The sequence below is a fragment of the Typopeltis vanoorti genome, chromosome 11 (assembly GCF_054136105.1).
Source record: "Typopeltis vanoorti isolate ZY-2024b chromosome 11, IOZ_Tvanoo_1.0, whole genome shotgun sequence".
Taxonomy (NCBI): domain Eukaryota; kingdom Metazoa; phylum Arthropoda; class Arachnida; order Uropygi; family Thelyphonidae; genus Typopeltis; species Typopeltis vanoorti.
This window is the reverse complement of record NC_143559.1, coordinates 62506973-62530579: the sequence shown is the minus strand read 5'-3', so window position 1 is coordinate 62530579 and position 23607 is coordinate 62506973. Positions and strand designations below refer to the sequence as shown.

The 23607-nt window shown below is 36.2% G+C and overlaps 1 protein-coding gene across 1 annotated transcript in view; it reads left to right on the top strand.

Moving 5' to 3' along the window:
- LOC150101661 (cytochrome P450 3A5-like) overlaps nucleotides 1-23607 on the top strand; it is a 219556-nt gene that overhangs the window by 61401 nt on the left and 134548 nt on the right. Inside the window, exons 5-6 of the mRNA XM_090400698.1 lie at nucleotides 3752-3868; nucleotides 17069-17157. Of these exons, the coding sequence (XP_090256824.1) occupies nucleotides 3752-3868; nucleotides 17069-17157 (206 nt within the window). The remainder of the gene's footprint in view (nucleotides 1-3751; nucleotides 3869-17068; nucleotides 17158-23607) is intronic.

Below are 23607 nucleotides of genomic sequence, written 5' to 3'. Positions count from 1 at the left end.
CAATATATTCTCACCAAGCATAAATTCTGCATCCCATCTTCGTTTTCCAAATTTTAAAACCTTACATTTCGCAACATTGAACTCGCATCCCCATTTGCTTGCCCAATCACTCAATTTATTCAAGTCTTCTTGCAAGGCCACAACATCTTCACTACACTTTATGGTTCATCCCAACTTTGCATCATCTGCAAACAACTGAATATCTCCATCCAAATCTTCGCCAATATCATTAATATACAAGTTAAATAGTAATGGCCCTAAAACAGATCCCTGAGGCACTCCACTAGTGGCTTTCCTTTTCCTGGATATTGCACCCCCATACACAACTTGTTGATACCTATCAGATAGCCAGTCTCCAATCCAATGCACTAATCTAATATCCAACCCCATCTGCTCTAGTTTGACTGTCAACTTATCATGAGGCACTCTATCAAAAGCTTTTGCGAAATCCAAGTATATTACTGTGTATCCTTCTCCTCTGTCCAAGGAAGCAGTCACTTTATTGTAATAAGTAAGTAGATTACTAAAACACGACCTCCCTTTAGCAAATCCATGCTGTCCATGAAAGATTATACCATTGTTGTCAACCCAACTCTGGATTCTAGTTCTCACAAGCTTCTCCAACAACTTAACCACAACACCCGACACACAGATAGGCCTATAGTTTGATGCTTGAGTTCGATCACCTCCTTTATGAAGTGGCACAATCTTGCCCTCCTTCCACTCTTTAGGGACTTGACCAAGTGCAAGACTCGTATTAAAAAAATATGTCAAGGCAGGTGTCAACTCTCTGGCACATTCCTTCAGAATACGCGGTGATATATTATCAAGTCCCACAGCCTTAATTTTTACATCTAGTTTACTCAACTCCCCAAACACCTCTTGCTCACTTACAGTCAGTCTCTCCTCCCCATCATCAACTGCTCTTAATCTCTCCATGAAGTCACATTCACAAGATTGAAAGATCTTTATGAACTGCTCATTAAGTATCTCCACCACACATTCTGCAACAGCTGTCTTTATACCATTTCCTCCAATCAATGTCATCCTTCCATAATCATTCTTTCTTTTGCTGGCTACATATCGAAAGAACTCCCTAGGATTCTTTTTAGCTTCATTAGCTAACTGCTGTTCATACCTCTCTTTAGCTACTCTCACCAACCAAGTCACTCTCCTTGCCTGGTCTTTGTAGAACTCATGAAATTGGTTACTTCCACTTCTCTTATGCTGCCTCCACAATGCCCTTTTTCTCTGTATTGCATGCTTAATCTCTTTATTCATCCATCTCACACCTAACTTATTTAACCTTCTCACCCGTGGTGTACATTTAGACATTGCATCCACTAAATATTTTTTGAAAATTCCCCAAGCTGCATTGATCTCTTTTCCAGCTAACTCCTCATTCCATGCTACACCTGCAAGCTGTCTCCTGAGCTTGAGAAATGACTCCTGAGAAATGACTACAGTGCAATTTTGTTAAAGGTATTTGACATATTACCATACTGAAAATTAATCATATTCAATCTGCAGTAAATCGGTTCTGAAAAATAAATTGATGATTGGTTATCTGACAGATATCATTAGTCTCATCAGTGGAAGCCTGACCCAAAAGCGATACCATGGGGAAATTAAAGTGGAAATCATATATTTCCCATATATAAGTAGTAAAAGGTGTCACACTTCATTATTAAAATACTCTGGATAATAAGCTGTGACACTGTTTAACTACTTGTATATGAAAAATGGCACTTTTACTTCTTGAGTATGGATTGATAAATCTATCTAAGTATAGAGACAACTTCCTCATGGTCAGAGAGTGTTAGAACTGTTTATGGTGTCAGAAGGGGGGTTTCATTTAAAGATGTAACTATTCTACCTCCTGTAGGTGACAGTGATTATGTAGTATTCACTTGGGAAGTGGCTACGTTTATGAATGTTCCATTCAGAAGAGGTTACATGCTGAACTACAAAGCAGGAAATTATGACCAACTGAAGAGTATATTGAGTTCAGAGCAATGGTATTGGTTGCTGGGTGGGAAGAATATTGACGGTACATGGGAAGCATTTAACAAAATACTTAAATGATGCAACATCAGAATGTGTCCCAAGATAGGAGTCAAATGAATGTGTAATCTTATTAAACAAGAGATTCTTAAGTAAAGGATGCTGTGGAAGAAATATGGTGTGCATAAGGATGATGTCCGTTATGAAAATTATAAGCAGCAGGTAGAAGAGTCACAACTGTTGTATGGAAAGCTAAGTATGAAAAAAACTGGCTTTGCAAGCTAAAGACAACCCACAAGAATTCTTTCAATATGCTGCAAGTAAAAGACAGAATAAATATGTTAGCTATCAACCTGGTGTATGCAACATTGAGCTCAGTGCTACCGCTTCACTGGATGAAGAAAATCTATTGTATGAAGACAAGGTATTAGAGCTGTTACACAAACTAATAAGAATTCAGCAATAGTGACTAATGGAATATCAGCACAGGTGCTAAAAGAGTGTTCAGCTAAACTGGCTATTCCTTTGACCAGGCTATATAATATGAGTCTCAGAACACAGGAATTGAAAGAATATATCGTAATTCCATTGCACAAGGATGGTGCAAAGACCAATGTATCCAACTATTGACCAATTAGTATGTCAGGTATGGTGGTAAAGATTTTGAAAAAATTGATTAGGGCTTGCATTCAGAAATGAGTTGACAGTGAATCTCTACTTTTCAATGAACATAGCATGGATTTACTAAGGGAAGGTCATGTTTTATCAACTTGCTCACATTGAATGATAATGTTAACACTGAGTTAGACAAGGGAAATGGATACATCTTGATACCTTTGGATTTTGCTAAGGCTTTTGACAGAATACAGCATGGAAGACTGTTGTATATATTGGAGAATATGGGATTGGATCATAAAATATTAGCATGGATGAGAGGATGGCTGACTGACAGATATCAAAAAGTGGTATGTGGGGGGGGGGTGCAGTGAATTTGTAAGATTAAAGGTAACCAGTGGTGTGCCTCAAGAATCAGTCTTTGGTCAACTGTTACTCAATTTTATATTACTTACATTGGGAAGGATTTGTCATGCGACATACAGCTGTTTGCTGATGATGCAAAGATAGAGAATAATTAGGAGTGCTGCTGATATGCACTACTTGCAGAATGATTTGAGTAGGCTGGAATTGTGAGCAAGTGAAATTCACTGTCAGTTTAATGTTAATAAATGTAAGTCATGCACTTTGTTGATATTAGATATCCAATATCATATTATATTAGTGGGATCATTCTAGAAGAAACTGATCAGGCTAGGGATCTCAGAGTTTTAGTGGCCAGAAAAGAAAGTTGAAGTTCAATGTTCATATATATATATATATATATATATATATATATAAAGGTAATAATTTAAGATGCTATCCCTTGCAGTACTAATATATATATATATATATATAAAGGTAATAATTTAAGATGCTATCCCTTGCAGTACCAAATTATAATTTATTTGATATAGTAACACAGATCTTAAAATATGACTTCCCTTGCCATTCTACTGTTTATTGTCATACACTGTGCCTTCAATATTATTTAGTGGTTTTAGAATATGGATACTGTGGGCAATTGATACTATTTATTGATTTCTCTTTTTAGAAATACATTTATCAAAAGCCTAGAAATGGAGTGATGCAGTTTTTTTCCCCCAATGTATGTCATAAGCAATACATAATGATAATTCTTTTTTAAATGTAGGAATTGAAATTTGGTGATCCAGTGACAGATAATATGCTTCCACTTCTTGAAGGTGAAGACTGGAAGAGAGTAAGATCTGTGATATCTCCTGCTTTTACATCAAATAAACTTCGCCATGTAAGTTAGTATTATAATAGTATAATAATTAAATTAGTTCAGTAATTCTATTCAGTGTTTAACAATGGACAACCAAAATGTAATAATTTTCATCATTCATTATTGACAACCAAAATGATTACATATTGTGTTTAATAATTGTGAGATGCCAAATGGCAATTATGGATTATGCCAAACCAGATGTACAAAATGTTGTTGTGTCCCCCCCCCCCCCTTACACCTCAGAGGTGAGTACATGGTGTATCACCTCTGAGTACACCTCAGAGGTGATACAGTTTATGTGGTGCCTAGTGTGAACATGTTAAAATACATGTTAATAGCTACAGTATAATTTATAAATATTTCAGCAAAGCATTTAATATCATTTTGATTAAGAACCTGCTGATTATAAGGTGTCAAATAGGTGTTGCTGAAAACTTAATGAGATGGTAGGAAATTAATTTATACCAGGTGGCCTGTAAGTCATGAAGAGATTTAAAATAATTGGTTTGCCATAACTAATTTTAAAAAACTCTCTAGGCTCTGTATTTCATTATAACAAACAAAAAATAATAATAATAATAAAACTAATTAAAAAGTTTTTAAATGTTCAAACCGAATTGTGACTTATGGGCCACACTAGATAAAAAAAAAAAAAACACAAAGTAATTTTTTGGGCTGGGTGGAAGGAGGGGGGGGGGTTTCTAAGAGTCTGGCAGTAATGAGTAGGATACCCCAAGGTTTAGTTTCGGCCTTGCTTAATATATTAATAAATGATTTGGATTCAAACATTGAATAAAAGTTCTCTCCCTCACTCTCTTTGCTGATGATGTGAAACTGGAAAGAGAAGTCATTTGTTCAGATAACCTCAGTTCTTCACAGGTTGATATTCAGAGATTGGAAGAGGGATAGATAAATTCACATTGAAGTTCACAGAGAGACTCACTTGCATTTGTTCACATTTAATGTGAACAAATGCAGTTATATTTCATTTTACATATTTAGGAGGCTCACAGAGTCTTCACAACTTCACAAACAGTCTATTTGGTTGAAGAGACTTGGATTCAAATGCCATCTACATCATCAGAAACCTTTATGAAGTCTTTTCAATCAAATAATGAGTTAGCCAGTCTTAGGCAGAGGTACAGGATTTTCTTTCCAGAAACTCGGATTTTCATCCCTCGGAACAGACAAATACCATCCTTGTGAATACACAATTCTCATCATCATCAAATTCCTGACATGTAACCTCAAGGTATGTACAGGATATGATAGTACTACATGAAAAATTTACATCATTACTAACTTCCTATCTACAATTTTCCTCCAAATCAGTCTGTTACTTGTCAAGACTCCAACATTATCAGATCTTATGTTTCTGTCGTCTAAGGCACTTTGTACAGTATCAATCCGTCAGTATCTTGGTTTTCCTCTGGGTCATTTTCCTGCTGACCTGGCAGAGAACACTTGTTTTGCTAATCTTTCCTCTCCCATCCTGTTTAAGTGACCATACCACCTGAGATTAGCTCTGCTAACACATTCCTGGATGCTGACAATGTCAAGTTCTTTCCTAATATCCTCGTTTTTAATATATTGCCATTGATGCCATCTGTTCACGCCTCTAATCTTTCTCAGGACTCTCGTATCTGGGGTCTCCAGTCTTTGGTCAAGTGTTTCACTTCTGATCCAGCTCTCAGATCCATAAGTTAAAACTGGTTTGAACACTGTCTTGTATACAGCTAATTTAGTGTTCCGACTAATTTCTCTTTATTTCATATGAATTTATTCAGTTGACTTCCTACCATACCAGCTTTATTAATTCTGTTGTCTATTTCCATATTTAATTTATCATCTTCAGTAAAAATTGCGCCTAAGTAGCTGAAATGTTTTACTTGTTCCACAGGTTCTCCGTTCATAACACTGTTGACATTTTCAACGATTCTGCCTATTTTCATTGTCTTTGTCTTTTTTATTGCTGACCTTCATACAATATCTATTACAACAGTTATTCAGTTTAGTCAGGGAATCTTGCAAACTTGTAGCGGATTTATTTAGAAGTATAACATCATCCGCATAATGCAAAGAGCTGACATTAACATCTCAAAATTTGATATCATGTTTAATACCACTTTCCTTCATAATGTGATCCATATAGATAATGAATAACAGAGGGGATAATGTACATCCTTGTCTCACACCAGATTTAACATTAAACCATCTTCCTGTACTTCCTTCAATTCTAACTGCTGATTTACAACTCAAATAAAGACTAAGTATTGCTTGATATAATGCCCCATTGACACCATATAACTGTAGTGTATTGAATAGCTTCTCTCTTGGTGCCTTGTCATATGCCTTTTCCAGATCGACAAAACTTAAATACAGATCTTTGTTATTTTCCCATGCTTTCTCAACTATCTTTTGTAAAGTGAAGATCTGATCCTGACAGCCTCTATTTGGCATGAATCCAGCTTGTTCTTCACCAAACTTTTCTTCCACAATTCTTTTTAACCATTTCTCAAGTATACTTACATAGATCTTGCCAGGAACACTCAGTAGGGAAATACCTCTGTAATTCTCGTATTCAGTTTTATTTCCCTTTATATATGGGTACTATGAGAGCTCTACTCCAATCATCAGGAATTCGTCTCTCTGTCCAGGCTGAACTATACAGTGCAACCACTGTAAGACTTTTATACCACGATACTTCAGCATTTCTGGTCAAATATTGTCTACTCCTGCTGCTTTTACACATTTCAAGCCTTTGATGGCTTTTCTACTTCAAGTATGGATATGTATTCCTGACTATATGCCTGTTGAGTGTTTTTTACCACTGTGCTATGACTGCTTGTTTCATTTAGCAATTTTTCGAAGTAATTACTCCATACTTCAAGGATATCTTTTCCTCCCATTTTCATGTCACCTTTATCATCCCTAATTCCTTTTACAGCACTCTTTTCTCCATTTCTAAGCTTCTTCAACAACCTCCAGAATATCTTACCACCTTCTTGATATTTATTTTCTGTGTTCTTGCCAAAGTCCTCCCATGACTTTTGTGTAGCTAGTTTTACACAGTGTTTCGCTTTTTTATATTTGTCTCTGTATTCTCTAAGAGCATAAGCGGACTTATTTGCCAGGAACTTTTGATATGCTTTCTTCTTTAACTTCCTGTGTCCAACATGGAATTCTGATTTTTTTATCCTTGCAGACAACCTCACCACATGTCTCTCTGGCTGAATCAATCAGGGTTTTCTTCAAGGCTTGCCACTGAATCTCCAAGGTTTGGTTCCTGTTCTCAAACTCTTTCATTTTTTCTTCACTGATCTTTGTGTATTTTAGTCTACAGTTCACATCTAAGAGCTGCTCAACTTTTATTCACTTTAAAACTTTCTTACATGTTATTCTTTTCATATGAAATTCAATTTTATCCTGCTCAAGACTAAATAGTGATCACTTCCAATTTCAAATCCTCTGTACACTCTGGTGTCCTGCACCAGGGAGAAAACATCACTATCAACAATAACATTTTCTTATTCCTTGCCTCTTCTCTCCATGTGAATTTGTGCACATTTTTATGTTGGAACATTGTGTTAGTAATAACCAGTCTGTGTACTGAGCAGAAATCCAACAGGTATTTTCCATTATTATTAGCTTTGCTCTTTTCTCCAAATTTTCCCAAAATATTTTTGTATGTCTGACAATCATTTCCTACTCTGCTATTTAGATCTCCAACAAGGACCAACTTTTTCTTTTTCACTGTGTCAGTTGCTTTCTCTGAAGCCTCAAAAAATTCCTCCACTTCTACCTTAGCAAATATCAGAATGGATAATTGGACAATGAGATTTATTTGTGCCTATGTGGGACCATAGGCAAAAATAAGTCTCATAGTCCAATTCCTCATTCTTATATTTGCCCACATCACTCTACTTGAGACTGCCTGCCATTCAAGAAGATTAGCCTCGTATTTTATGTTGAATACTATAGCTACTCCTTCTTTTCCTCGATTGTCATTTCCTGAATATAACATTTTGTATTTATTGCTCAGAAAGATCTCATCGGTTTTTGTCTTTTTAGTTTCAGTCACCCCTATTATGTCGATCTGGTACTTATCGAATTCCTCAGCTAGCTTCATTTCTTTGCCATTCAGGCTTCTTATGTTGATAGTACTGATCTTTAACTCTGGTGATGTTGAGTTGGGGTGTGCTTTCAGATTTGTTCCAGTAGCTGACTTTTCTATGTTCGCCCTGGTTCCCTGGCAAAAACAACAGGAGCCTTGTTTAACAGGCCGATGCCCCGGCCAGCATGAAATTTTGTCATGTTGTACCATCATTTTGTATATTGGTTTAAGCTAATAAGAATACAATTTGGTCGGCTAAATCCCAAATCGCCAGTCCATCCTCATTCGTTCAGTATCCAGGCAGATCCTCAACAGGCTGCACCACGAGAAGGTGAGGATTGGATATTAGGTCAGAAGCCCTGGTCGGTTCTCTGCATTCCTTTAAAGACTATGTGGTGGTCTCCTCTTAGTTATACAACTTTGACCCTTAAGCACTCCATACACAATTCTAATGACATAAAATAATTACTCTTAGAAGTATACAGCAGAGGAATGGCAAGCCAGCTGCATTAAATTATATTAAAGCCCCTAATGAGGGTACTCAACCTGTCTTGGACAGATGATAAATGGAGGGATGAAAGTCCCACAATACCCTAAGAACAAAATAAATAAGATAAATTTTTTAAGATTCTGAAATTTTGTTAGAATTCAACATCATTGCAGCATTTATTGCTAACAATCAAGTTGTTATTATTATCATCATCATTCCAAGACCCCATGGATTCAAAGACTCATCTAGGAGGTACTTTTGTCATACACACAGCTCATCATACCATGCCTTAAACACACTCAAATTCTCTGCAGACACCACACTCTCAGGCAAAGCATTCCAATCATTCACAACTCTGCATGAAAAAACCTGCTTCTCACTCTTCTGCTCACACCCTTCTTATACAGCTTCCAGGGATGACCTCTGGCTCTCCCCTGATCTCTCACTGTTTTCTGTAAAACCTATGATCTATGATTATTCTTCTTTTTTACTTGCCACATATCTTAAAAAACTCTTGGATTTTTCTTAACCTGATTTGCTAATTTCTGCTCATACTGCACTTTTGTTTTCCTTACCAACTGAGTCACTCTCCTGGAATGTTTCAGGATTGTTGTTTATACTCTACATCTGACTGATTATTACCATCATTCATCTTGTACTGTCTCCAAAGTACCTTCTTCTTTTTCCAGATTTCAAGCTTAAGCCTCTCATTCCTCCATTTTGCACCTACCTCATTCAGCCTTTTACCTTCGGAATACATTCACACATCGATGCTATTATGTATTTCTTTGTCACTTTCCAAAGCAGCATTTATTTCCTTACCACTCAACTCCTTTACATGCTATAGCTCTATGCTGTCTCCTAAGCTTGTCATAATCACCAGCTTTATAATTCCACATATATCCTTTCCTCACAGAAGTCTACATATGGCTAGCCACAACCAGGTGATCACTTCATGAGCACTCTCACCAACTGGAGGAAAGTTTGAAACCCCACTCACAATTATATCCTCTGATGAAATGATAAGATCTTAAACTCTCGAACCTCACATGCCCTCATTTACATGCTGCCTGAGAGATTTCCTTATTCCCAAATGCTGTCTCCCCAATCTATACTGCCATAATTAAAATTACCCATAGTAATTACCCTTCCTTTTGTTCACTAATTCCAAGTTGTTTATACATTTCTTCATCACCACTTCATCACTATTTCCCTCTTTCATGTCTACCTTATTTGGACATAATTCCCCTGCTATCATCAGCAGCACTCCTCCTCTTCTTGTCCTTTCTATCCTTCCGAAAAAACCATATCCTTCCATTTCTATTTCCGTTAGAATATCATCTTCATTCAACCATGTTTCACTTATTCCAATGATTTTGGGGTGAATCAATTCATTCACTGAAAGCATTTCATCTTCCTTATTTCTGATACTTCTTGTATTTGTAAACAAACACAGTAGTTCATTTTTAGGACCTGTAACCAGTCCTGATCAAGCCACTTTTGGTTGTGATTTCCCCACCACACTTGCCCAATCACCTTTATCACCACTTACCACATATATCCAATGCAAGCGGAACAGAGATGTTCCGCTTGCATTCTTGTTTCCTCTTCAACTCTCACACGCTACTATTTCCACTGCCAAGCACTTATGTCACTTCAGTACTACTCTCTTGATTTTTGATTTTTCACATCATCTCTTACTTCAGATCTCTTGCTTGCATCACACACTGTACTTCCATCTAGCTCATCCAAAGTACCTCACTCATCCAAAGCCAATTTATCAGTTCTTTTTCACTCAAATAGTGGGTTAACCAGTTCTTACAGAGGTTAGAGGGTTTATTATTATTATTAACGTGACACCTCCAAGGACTCATTACGGAGGACACTCCATTACCCAATCTAACCTTCTTCCCTCCTACTTAAATCTCCTAATACACACAACTACCATCAACACCATCTACTGCCAATCAGCACAGCAGTAGTTTTGCCTGTAAATTGTCTGTTTACTGTGCGGTATGAAAACACCCAAGTTTCCTAGATCAGTCTACTATAAAATTCAATATAGTAGCATACAATATTGATTAAAACAGATTTTCTCTTGATATTGGGTGATTGGAATGCAAAAGCAGGAGAAAAAGAAGGAGCATTATTGGAAAATTTGGGTTAGGACTGAGGAATGAAGCAGGAGAAAGGATGTTGGAGTTTTGTGTCAAGAACAGTTTCTTTATTGCAAACACTTACTTTCAACAACATAAAAGAAGATTGTGCACATGGACATTCCTAATGATGAATTCAAAAATCAGATAGGTTTATGTTGTTGCAGCAGAAACACTACCTGATGCAGACCATGGAACAGATCGTGAATTATTGACAGCTAAAGTTAAATTGCAATTAATGACTAAGAAGAAACAAAAGGATGATATTATATTTGATCATATAAATGAAGCATTTAAAGTAGAAGTCAGAAAGACCTCAAATGGAAGAGGAAGAAATGAATAATGGAAAGACACCAAGTAAAGATGATTACCAATAAAAATTCTGAAAAGTGGCAGTGTACCAGTCATAACTATGTTAAGTAAAATTTATACATTATGCCTAAGACAGAAAAGAATACCAGAGAGTTGAAATAATGCTATCCTTATATTTTTTAAAAAAGTGAGACAGAAAATATTAAAAATTACCATCTTATCAGTCTCCTTTCAACAATATATAAAATTTTTACAAAAACCATTAGCAACAGAATACAAAACAGAGTAGTTTTTTCTAACCTCCAGAACAAGTAGAATTCAGAAAAAACAATACAACGCCATTGATCATATATATGTAATAAGACAAATAACTGAAAAATCAAATTAATACCAAAAATCCTTAAGTCTGGCATTGAAAAGTTTTGAAAAAGCATTTAATTCAATCTCAATATAACTGTTTGGAATCCTTTTAATAATTAAGGAATTGAATAAGCTTACATTGGTATACTTAGTCATATATATATATATATATATATATATATATATATAAATAAAAATTCAATCTCCTCTTTAAAATCAGGAACATATATGAAATTTTTAAAAAGGAAGTTAGACAGGGAGATGCCATTTCACTTTTGCTGTAAATAGCAGCTAGAAGATATTTTTAAAAACCTGGATTGGAAGAACAGAGAAATGATGGCAAATGGGAAAGAAAACTAAATCATGTATGGTTTACTGATGATACTGTTCTTTTAGGAAATTTTGCAAAAGAACTTCAACAAATGATCACTGAATTGAATGTGGAAAGTAAAGAGAAAGGATTAAATATAAACAAAGACAAAACAAAAATAATGTATAACAAATACATTACCAAAAACCAGTACAAATGGAACACCAAGGAATTGATATAACCTTCTATGTTTACCTAGGACAAAAGATCACAATACAGGGTGACTGTAAAGAAGAAATTATACGTAGAATTCAATTTGGTTGGAATGCCCTTTAAAAACTTCAAAACTTCCAATCTGCCTTAAAAGAAAAATATTTGACAGTTGTATACTTCTGGTTGACATATAGAATTGAGGATTACACAGAGGAAAATGGAAAGATCATTACTCGGTATTATCATTCTAGATAGAAAGTGCAATACTTGGATCAGAGCTCAGATTAAGTTGAGAGACATTATAGCAGCCATTAAAAGATACAATTGGTAATGGGCAGGTCATACTGCAAGAAGTAACACTCAAAAATGGACAAAGTTGATATCAGAATGGTATCCTAGAAATGGAAATAGAGCTACAAGAATACCAAAGAGATGGTGGGATGATGAGATTAAAGAGATAGTAGGAACTCAGTGGCATAGAAAGCCTCAGGATAGTAATTAATGGAGGACTTTGGGGGGGAGGCCATCATCCAGCAGTGGACAGAAAATGGCTGATAGTCTCTATAAATGGATGAAAGTGTTGATGTTAGGAATTGCATCTTTTGCTTAATTTAAGATAAAAATTAGTCAACTCCAATCTCCTTTGCAGGAGAGTCTGCCATAGGGAATCTGCCTTATTTTTCAAATTAAAATAAGGATCTTCCACTTTCAAAAGGTTGAGAACCACTGATCTAAACCATTCCTTCCTTCTACTTACTGGGCAAACAAGGACAGCTAATATCCATCTAGAGGAATACAGAAATTACTTCAGTTAAATCTATTACAGCCATTCCTAAGTAGCAGACCATGCCATGGAAATTGGTTACTAGATCCAGTGGCAAAACCCTCCTTTTATGCAGGGATTGAATGTGAAGAGTTTATTATTTTCAGGGAAGATAGAGGAGATAGAATGGAAGGAAGAATACTGCTGATGATAGCAAATGAATTACAGCCAAAGGAATAGGCAAATAAGGACAGCTAATATCCATCTGGAGGAACACAGAAATTACTTCAGTTATCTGTACTACAGCATTCCTAAGTAGCTGACCATGCCATGGAAATTGGTTACTAGATCCAGTGGCAAAACCCTCCTTTTATACAGGGATTGAATGTGAATAGTTTATTATTTTCAGGGAAGATAGAGGAGATAGAATGGAAGGAAGAATACTGCTGATGATAGCAAATGAATTACAGCCAAAAAGAATAGGAGACAGGTGGGAGGATAACTGTTCATTTGAAGCAATCTGGTGTGAGATTAAGGCCAGTAAGACAAAATATACAGTTGGTTGTTGCTATAGGCCAGGGAGTTCATTAGTATAATGTTAAAAAAAATAGTACAGTGAATACAGGTCGAGTGATTTTGTGGGGGACTTCAACTGTGGAGATATAAACTGGAAGGAAGAAAGATCACATGGCAGGTAGGAAATAGAATTTTTACACCTGGTAAGAGATAATTACTTACGGCAGCTGTGATGGAGGGGGGGGGGGACTAGGATTGGGAGAGTATTGGACCTTGTCATAGGATCAGAAGAGGACCATAACCAAGGTGACAACATTGCTCTAATTGGTGAAAGTGACCATGTGGTCTGGACTTGGGAGATTGTAAAACATAAATATTCTATCGAGAAGGGGTATTTGTGGACTACAAGGCAGGTGATTATGACATGCTTAGGAAAAAGCTTAAATCTACCATGGCATAAAACACTGCAGGGTAAGGATATTAATAATGCATGGGGATATAGTTAAGAGTCATCTAGAGGAAGCAGTATTAAATTGTATACCTAGGGTAAGAAGGGTTACAGAGTAATATCATTAAGCATGCCCTGCAGAAGAAGAAAATACTGTGGAGGGTATATATAGAGAAAGATAACCAGCAAACTCATGAACAGTACAAGGCTCAGGCAAGAAAGGAGGTGACCAGCATGGCAAGGAAGGCCAAATCAGATTGTGAGAAGAATCTAGCCGTGCAGGTCAAAGGAAATCCCAAAGAGTTCTTTCATTATGTGTCAAGAGGAAGAATGGCTATGGAAGATTAACCATTAATAAGTGATTATAGTCAGAAGGAGATAGAAACAGATAAAATAGTTGAGTTACTACAGTAGCACACTCAGGATTTAATATTAGGGGGGGGGGGCTAGTTGAGTAGACGATTTGAGAATATACACACTACGCATCACATACGACCTCTGACTGAGCATCTGCAATGTTCGCTAATTCATAAGTAGTATAGAAATAGAAGACACGACACAAACATAAATAAAAAAAATGAATTTTAATTAGGAAAGATTTTTAGAAAATTTTCTAGTGTTTTTTTCCTTTTTCTTTAGAGCGGCCAGGGCCCCTCCCCCCCTCTGGGTGCACCACTGAGTTACTAAGCGACCACTTTGCAAGGATATATCATCCTAGTGAGGTTACTACTTTAACCTGTGACAGACACTAATGTGAGAACAGAGGTGGATGAATTAGAGGTTCTTAGGATATTGCAGAATCTCGATGTAATTACAGCTGCATATCAGCTATGGTAGAGAGTAGAGAGCAGGCAGGATTCAGAAGAGGCTTCTCCACAATAGATCATATCCAGGTCAATTAACAACTAACAGAAAAATGCAGAGAATACCTAATCCCTCTGTTTCCTCTTTATTGATTTTAAAAAGCATTTGATACCATAGAACACAATGCAGTCATCAGTGCCTTATTGGAAATAAATGTGGACCCTACTTACATCCACATGATAAAAGAAATTAACAAAAAATCAGACCATACAAATAACCCTATTTGATCAACCTATAAATATAGATATAAAGAGAGGGGGTCCATCAAGGCAATGTGATCTCCCCAAATGTATTTACCAGCACTTTAGAATACATTCTGAAAAAAATAGACCTAAACGGAGGAATAAACATAGATGGTGAAAAACTACAAATCCTTGTGTTTGCCAATGATCTAGTACTGATATCTCGCAACCCAAAAGACCTAGAAGAAATGGGTGAAAAAAATATTCACATCTACACAAGTGACAGTTACCTATGTATTGATAACATCCCTATAGAACAAGTTGACTCCTACAATTACTTAGGACAAACAATAAAAATGAATAATGATTTATCTGAAGAACTAGCAAAAAGAAAGAAAGCTGCATGACTATCATTCAACAGACTAAAAGAAACACTTACTGATCAAAATCTTGACATCTCAATGAAGAAGCAAAACTATTTAACAGTGACATTCTTCCATCACTCACATATGGATTAGAATCATGGAACACGACAAGAAAAGAAGAAGAAGAAGCTCTCATCAGAATAACTCAGCATGCAATAGAATGCAGGATTTGTAACATCAGCAAAATGGAACATGTTAGAAACACGGAACTAAGAAAGAGATCAGGAATAAAAGATGTGGTAACTGCAGTATATGAAAGCAAGATGAGATGGGCAGATCACATAGCCAGATCACATACATAGATGGATATATAGAATACTCAACTGGCAACCAAGAATAAAGAGAAAAGCAGGAAGACCACCTACAAGATGGGAAGATCCACTGGTGAAATCTATGGGTATAACATGGAAGAGAGAGAGAGAGAGAGAGGCTCAAGATCGAGATCAATGAAGGAATCTTTGTGACCTGCACTCATGGAGAAATCCTGAGTGAAACACAGGTTCATCAAGGTAATCAGCTAGGGTTTTGCGAGAACATGCAGTGGAACTAGCAATACCTTTGACTAGGCTCTTTAATTTAAGTCTGAGTGCTGGTAGGTTCCAAGGGAGTGGAAAGAGGGCAAAGTAATTCCTTTGCTTAAGGGAGGTCCTAAGAATGTGGTATCAAATTATACACCAAACAGTATCTCGTTTGGTGGTAAAAGTACTAGAAAAATTGTTAAAAAAAAAGAAAGAAAGTGCAAGAATGAGTAGATAAAAATATGATGCAGTACAAGGGAACATAGCTTTGTGAAGGGTGTCAGCCATGCCTTAGTAATTTGCTAGCTTTTTGTAATAGAGTAACAGTTGACTTGGATAAAGGAAATGGCTGCACAATGATTCCACTGTATTTTGCAAAGGCATTTGACAGAATACCACATGGAAGTCTGTTATGCAAATTAGAACAAATTGGATGGATATGACACTGGTTAAGTTTCATATCCAAGTGGGTAAGTTCAGCAGCCACCGTGCTTGCTGAACAGTCAGTTGTTGAACTGAAGAGTCATTTGTGAATGCTTTATCTGTTAATGGGTTCAAGAAGAAGTATGATAGATTGTGTGGATAGATTGGGTCTCCCGCGATGAGGCTTCAGACTCTATGGAGATGCCCGTATAATAATAATAGTAACTGCAAAGTATTGCAACATTTGCTGATTCTTAACAAATTCAATTGCTTCACTTTACCAAAAATTTTGGAGACTATCATATTGGTCTCCCAGACTTTCAGCAAGATTTCATCATTGCATGCATGGAGATCACCAGTTGGGACTGTAGCATGCCACTTAACACACTCTGTTTGTTTGCCTTCCTGATATTATATCTGAATGCACATGCTTGGTGTATTTCTTTTTGCTCATGAAGATGCTTTGGACCAAGGTGAAATATTGCATAATAATTTATTAGCTAATAAATTTAACTAAACTTAAAAAAAACTTTAAATTCTAATTGAATTAATTCAATTAAAATTTGTTAAATGATACATATTCATTAAATGAATATGTATCATTAAAAAGCAAAATGAATTTACCTCTTATTTTTAATATCTACAACACCATATATTTAAAAGCAAATCTGGCATAAATATTATGCATGAGATATCATGTTAAGTAAAAAATTACACAAGACATAAGAACCAAGCAAGAAGTTGTGATTTGTCCTGGAAAATCATTTTATAATTTATATATATGAAAAAATCTGTATTAACCTCCCTGCCCCTTCTCTTTGTTTCAGTATGTTTTATCTGTGTAAGATTTGTCCTTGGGGAGAAAAACAGACAAACTGAAAAAAATTGAAATTATATGTACCCAACATCTTATCTGAGAAATCAAAAATGGTTTGACAAGCTTTTATAAATTTGATAATATAGTAATTTAATATTCACAATTTTTTTTTCCTTGTAAATATTTGGAAAGTAGTTTGTTTAATGTTAAACAAACTACTCCCCTGAACAGACTTTAAAACTGATATCATTCCTTTGATTTTAAACTTTTTTTTTTTCAATATTTTAAACATATCTTCAAAAACTAGATGATCCTTCTGATACAGCAATGTGTAGATAATGTTCTTGAAAGTATCAAAATGGCAGCAGAAGAAAAACAACCAATAGACTGCAATAAGTAAGTTTTTCACTTAAAAATAAAAATTTATATGCCAGTCAGATAAACACTACTCATAGAAATTCATATTGTAACCTTACTGCAAAAAACTGATTTGCCTCACGTAAGTGTAGTAGATCAATAGTTATTATCAATCATTTATTTCATATTCAGCTTTACTTAATGTAGCTGGATAAAAAAAAAAAAGTGCTTGAAATACTTCGAAAATCAACACCTAGTACTTGAAAGTACACACTGCTTGGAAAGAAGTCAATGGACACCATAGTGTGAGTAACAAACAGCCATCACACCCACCTTAATAAGATGTGAGACCTCCTTTTGCAGCAATGACTGCAGCAGTCCTACAGGACATGCTTTCCACATGCATATGATAGCGATCAATGGAAATTTTAAACCATTCTTTCTGTAGACATGTAATGAGGTTCTAGACTGTTGTGGGGTAGATTTTCCCTTGACTACACCAGACACTCCAGTTCATCCCACAAATGTTCAATAAGGTTGAGATCAGGGCACTGTGGAGGCCAGTCAAATGTGGTGATGTTCTTGTTCACGAATCAGCAGCAGCTTATGACACAGTTCATTGTCTTGCTGAAAGAGACAATGATCAGGTCTGTAGAAATGCCACAAAGTAGAAAGCATTGCATTGTCCAGAATGTTCAGATACTTCTCGGAGTTCAATGTGCATGACATCACAAACAGAAGTCTGAAGCCAAACTTGGAAAAACAGGACCATATAATCATACCACCACCACCACCACTCCAAATTTCATAGTTGGAATTATACACTCTGGTAAGAGATATTCATCAATCATCCACCTGATTGGCAGAGGGTGTAGTGTGATTCGTCATTCCTTAACACTGCTTTACAAGCTTCCATGTCCCACTGTACATGCTCTTTATACCATTGAAGACAATGCTGGATGTTGGTTCGGGGAATGTAGGACTTGTATGTTGTGGTCCTACCATGAAACCCATGTTTGTGAACCTCAGTTCTGAATATTTTTGTGCAAATTTGGGTTCCAGTCGATGTCTGGAACTCCACATTCAATGTGTCAGCTGACGAATACAAATTATCCTTCTTAGCACCCTGCAGTCAGTTTTGGTGAGTGTGATGGGTCATCCACTGCAGGTAGCACTTGCAGTTGACTCCCTGCACTTCCATCTAGGTATCACTGATTGTTGACCTAGGATGGCTCCCAATTTTTCAACGCTTTGCTGAAGAAATACATCTGAACATGGCATCCTATCACAGTGTCTCTTTCAAAGTCAATCACTTCCCTTCTTGCAGCCATGTCACCAAAAGATGCAGTTGCACTGACTTATTATTATTATTTGACACCTCCAGGGAGTCCAAAGACTCATCGAGGGAGGGCACCTGCTCTACAATCCACCAACTGACCACAACTATACCAATGCCATCTACTGCCGACCACCACCACTAGTATTTCCACAGACAATCACAAACATCCATGCCCATGGCGGGATTCGAACCCATAGTCTTTTGGCTGGAAAGTGGCTACGCTAACCACTTGACCAGCCAGGCTGGCAAAATTATTAATATAGTCGTTTTTATTATATTTATTTAACTGGTTTTGAAGGTCCTCATAAACTCTTCAGAATCTTCTTTTCTACCTTCTTTAGGACATATACTGCCTATGATATTTAAGTAGCTTCGATTTTTAAAAAAATTGAACTGTTATAATTCAATCATTTATAAAATTGTACTTTCGTATTATATTTTTCCATTTATTATTATTAAAAACAAATGGGCACTCCACTAGAAGCTCTGATATGTTGGTCCATTCCATTCCAGTTATTCCAACTGACTACCCTTCTCTAACTTCCCAACCCAAGGTGGAATAGATTTTTTATTGTATCCTGTAAGTAATGACCTAGTGCAATTGTTAAGATACCTACCAAAAGTTTAAATAATTCTCATCATTCTCCCAACACCCTGGATCTTTTTTAACCAGCTCTCCCTCCAAATCCATTGCTGACATTAGTTCTCTTTGCAACTTTGTCCATAACCTTGCCTATGTTTGTTTCTCTTTTCTACAGATCATCCGTCTCCTGGCCAATGTCAACATTATATCCTAAGGCTAAAATTGCTAAAATAGTTCATCCAATTGGGATGAACTATGGGATTTCTATGCCGGTTTTCCACAATCTAATTATTGCTTCTGCTCTGCTGATCCAAGCATTTGCTCTAATCTAATAGAGGAAATTATTACTGCTGAGATAAGTGTCTGTATTCTCCCATCTGCTCAAAATCCCCAACCCTGATCTAAGCCTCAGTTTTCCAATAAATGTGCGAAAGCAATCTGCGCTAAAAATGCAGCATTCACTCAATGACTCAAGGTCTCACAATCTGGTCCTTTGCTAAGAGTAATAAGCAAAACTTTTATTCTGCTATGTTTTCACTTCTCCTCTCTCTCTCTCTCTCTCATCTTGATGAAACAATGGCAAGATCTCCTAAAGATAAGACAGACTGCGAAGCACTGTAGTCTTCTGATCCAATGCCTGTTTGGATGATCAAAGCAAATCTCTCCCTACTAGTTCATCCCCAGTATTCTTCTTCGACAATATCAGCAGTATCAGTAATATTGATAACATTAAGAATGCACTGTGACCCACATGACGAAGATGAGCTTGTGCTACAAAATTAAAAACAATCTTTCATTGCTTTTACTATCCTATTCATCTGTTATCATCCAAAACACTTCCTAAATTCCAAATCTGCCAGCATTAGAATATTTTTCTCACATCTGGGGGTGGTGCACCTAAAACCATCCTCACTTGGGAGTGTCATATTCCTGCAATTTATACCTGCTACAAACACCTGACTCATTACATGGCATGATGCACCTTACCCATAGGAGATGTTCGTTGACTTCTTTCAAGCAGTGTATGTTAAGAGAGTATCTTAACACAGCTTTAGTTTATAGTAAAGTATTCTAAGTGTTTTTTTTTTTTTTTCAGAAATACAGCAAGTAAAGGTAAGTATGGAATAAACAACTGGTTATTGTTAAGTGAAGAAATTATGTAATCAATATTTTTCATGTTCTATCCAGCCCTTCTATCAGATATACAGATTCCATGGTGTTTAATGGCTCATGGAAATAAACTTTGCTTGAAATAAGCCGTGATATCCCAGTTGTCTCTCCAAGCATTAAGTCATAGTTCAAATCCCTGAAGTACAGATGTTTTTGAAAGTCTTTACATGAAGAGATTGGTATCTTAACACTTATTCTACTAAGTACAGTGGTGGTGGTAAGCTCACCACCACTGTACTTAGTAGAATCCCAGTATGAGACTCCAATAAGTGGGGTGGTAGTTTCATGTTTTGTGCATAAATTGTCTACCACCTAAAGGTATTCATAAACATCTATGTCACAGCAGGATTGAGCTCAGTTTGTTAGTTGAAGAGTGGAAATATTACCCACTTGGCCAACTTGGATAGATGATGCAATATTCATAACAAGAGTAGATGATTTCATTGTTATCCTAAGTATTCCATAACACAGAGCACACATACACTTCTTGTAATGTGTCTATACTGACATAAGTAAGTTGTGACAACCTGCTTATTACCATATCAAACTTATTCACATGGATCATGATCTGTTCCTGATGATGTCGGTGTAGGTCCTCATCAGATCCTCTTCAATGTCATACAGTATCTAGTAGAAGAAATGCCAATGCAGTGGTTCTACTAGAACCACTGCATTGGCATTTCTTCTACTAGAAAATCACATATAAATCACATATATCCATATCAATGTCCTACAACATTGATATGGATATATGTGATTTATGCAAGACATACTTCTCCCAAAATGGAAGTGAACAAACAGTGTCTATACATTGTACATGTTTTTGGTCATAAAGTGTTACAAAATAAAGACTTATTGTTACATAGACCATATATTTATAATGTACTTAAGTTCTTACAAATTGCCTACCGGTTTTGCTAGTAACTGATTAGCTTTCTCAAGGCTTGCATAGTACAAAAAAAGGTAAATGCAAAAAAGGTTTAAAAATACAAAGAACCATTAGTACCTGTTAGGTAGCTAGAGTGACACGTTCGTGTGACATAACTACTCAGCATCATGAACACGCGTTACATGCAAATGCGTAATATGATTATTTGCATACTGTAGCTCTGTTGAACTGAGGGAGTTAATTAGATTTTTCCAGGTATAGTTCAGAATGGCCCCTTGATTTCTGTTTAGGTTACTTCCCGTACGTAGTACAACTGCCGCTTCTTTAAATACTCGATGTCTGTAATCCTCGTCTACATAGGGCATGGAGCTGTTATTCCAGTCTATAGTGTGGTTTGAAGTTGAAAAGTGTTGTGCCAATCCTGAGGTGATCGTTCTGTTGTGATTAGCATCGCCTACATGTTCTTTCTGTCTTATTTCCAGGCTTCTCGAAGTCTGTCCAATGTAGGAAAGACCGCACGTGCATGGAATATTATTCACACCTGGATATTTATAAAATGGCACACTGTCTTTAGGAGATCTTAGGACCTGTCTTATGCTATTTGTTGGTTTAAATACAACCCTGATGTTATGTGTCTTTAACAATCTTGCAATTTTTGTGGAAGTTGAACCTATAAAGGGGATGACTGCTGTTGAAATTTGCTGGACGACTGTTCTTTCTTGTTGGTTATCTTTGTATAGAAATTTGTTGATGATGTGTCTAGGATAACCATTTTATGATAGAGTTGTAGCTATTTGAGACAGTTCTGTTTGAACTTCTTCCTCGTCAGAGATAAATTTTCTAGCTCGATTTCTTAGCATGTGGATGATGCTGTGTTTCTGTGACCTATGATGGTTAGAAGAGTAACGTAGATATCTTCCAGTGTCCGTTGGTTTTTTGTAAATCGACAGTTTGATACTGTTTCCTTGTCTTTTTACTAGTAAGTCCAAGAAGTGTAGCTGTTCGTTATTTTCTACTTCTAGAGTAAATTTTATTTTATTGTGGAGTGCATTGATTCTGTTAACAAACAAATGTAGGCTTTCTAAGTTTGTCTTTCCATATGATGAAGATGTCATCCACATATCTCCACCATATAGAAGGTTTAGGAGTAATGCTGGTGAATATTTCATCTTCAAATTTCTCCATGAAAAGGTCTGCACATGGTGGCGACAGAGGGCTGCCCATGGCTAGGCCTTCTAATTGTTTGTATATCTTGTTGTTAACTTTGAAAAAATTTGATTGTAGGCAATGCTTGAACATCTTTGTGATATCTGCAGGAAAGCAGATATCACAAAGATCTTTGATAATGTTCATTACTTCTTCTACTGGTACATTCATGAACAAGGACACTACATCTAGGCTGGCCATTATGTCTGTTTGTGTAATTTTTATGTTTTTTAGTTTGTCCACAAAGTGTTGAGAATTTTTTAAGTAGGACTCTGTTTGTCTAATTTTTCCTTTAAGTAAATTCTCTAGGTGCTTAGCCAATAGGTACTTTGGGGAGGACCTGCCATCCACAATCGGATGAAGTGGCACTTCTTCTTTATGCACTTTAGGCGCCCCATACAGTCTAGGAGTAATGGGATGTGAGTGTCTATGCATTTCAGAGTACTTTCTAGACTTTCCAGAGTTGTTCAACTTTGATTGTGATTCAGTGGATTCAGTTTCCATTGGCATGGTACATCATCATCATCCTTGAAGATTCCATCTCTATTTGGGGAAAGCTACAACATACCAGAGTGCACATAGTTCTTTATGAGCTGCTGGTGGACCACCACAGCAGTCATGCATATTAGTCTATATCAATGTTTCCCAAAATGTGGTACATATACCCCTGGGGATATACAAAAGGTTGGGGGCACTTTTTTATTTTTGATTACTTTTTTTAATTGTGCATTTCTTTTACTGTATTATAGCAGATAAATGCAGGTCTATTCTATAAATAATTTTTCAATGATTAAAACAATCTATAGGAAGTTTTAAACAATATTTTCTCTTGGCACATATCGAATGACTTCTGTTATTGCTATATCTAGTAGATGACCAATCTCATTCCAACCATGTGGTCATTGTATTAAAAGTTTAAATTCAAATAGTTTGAACCAAAGAGTTGGAATTCTCAGCCAAATGTCATTTATCTCATTAAGCTTTTATTATTATTGTTGTTGTTGATTTTTAAATTTCATAATTTGTGTTTTTACTTTATATTTATTATTATTACATGATTCCTCCAGGGAGTCCAAAGATTCCTCAAGGGAGGGCACCTACTCTACAACTCTCTGCTAATCAATCCACCAACTGATGAACCGTAACTACACCAATGCCATATTATTATTATCATTATTGCACCCTCCATGGAGTTGGCAGACTCATCGTGGGAGTTCATTCAACTAACAACATATTTATTATACTAAATCTTAAAATTCTTAACAATCCTTGCATTAACAACACATTCTAGTAATGTATTCC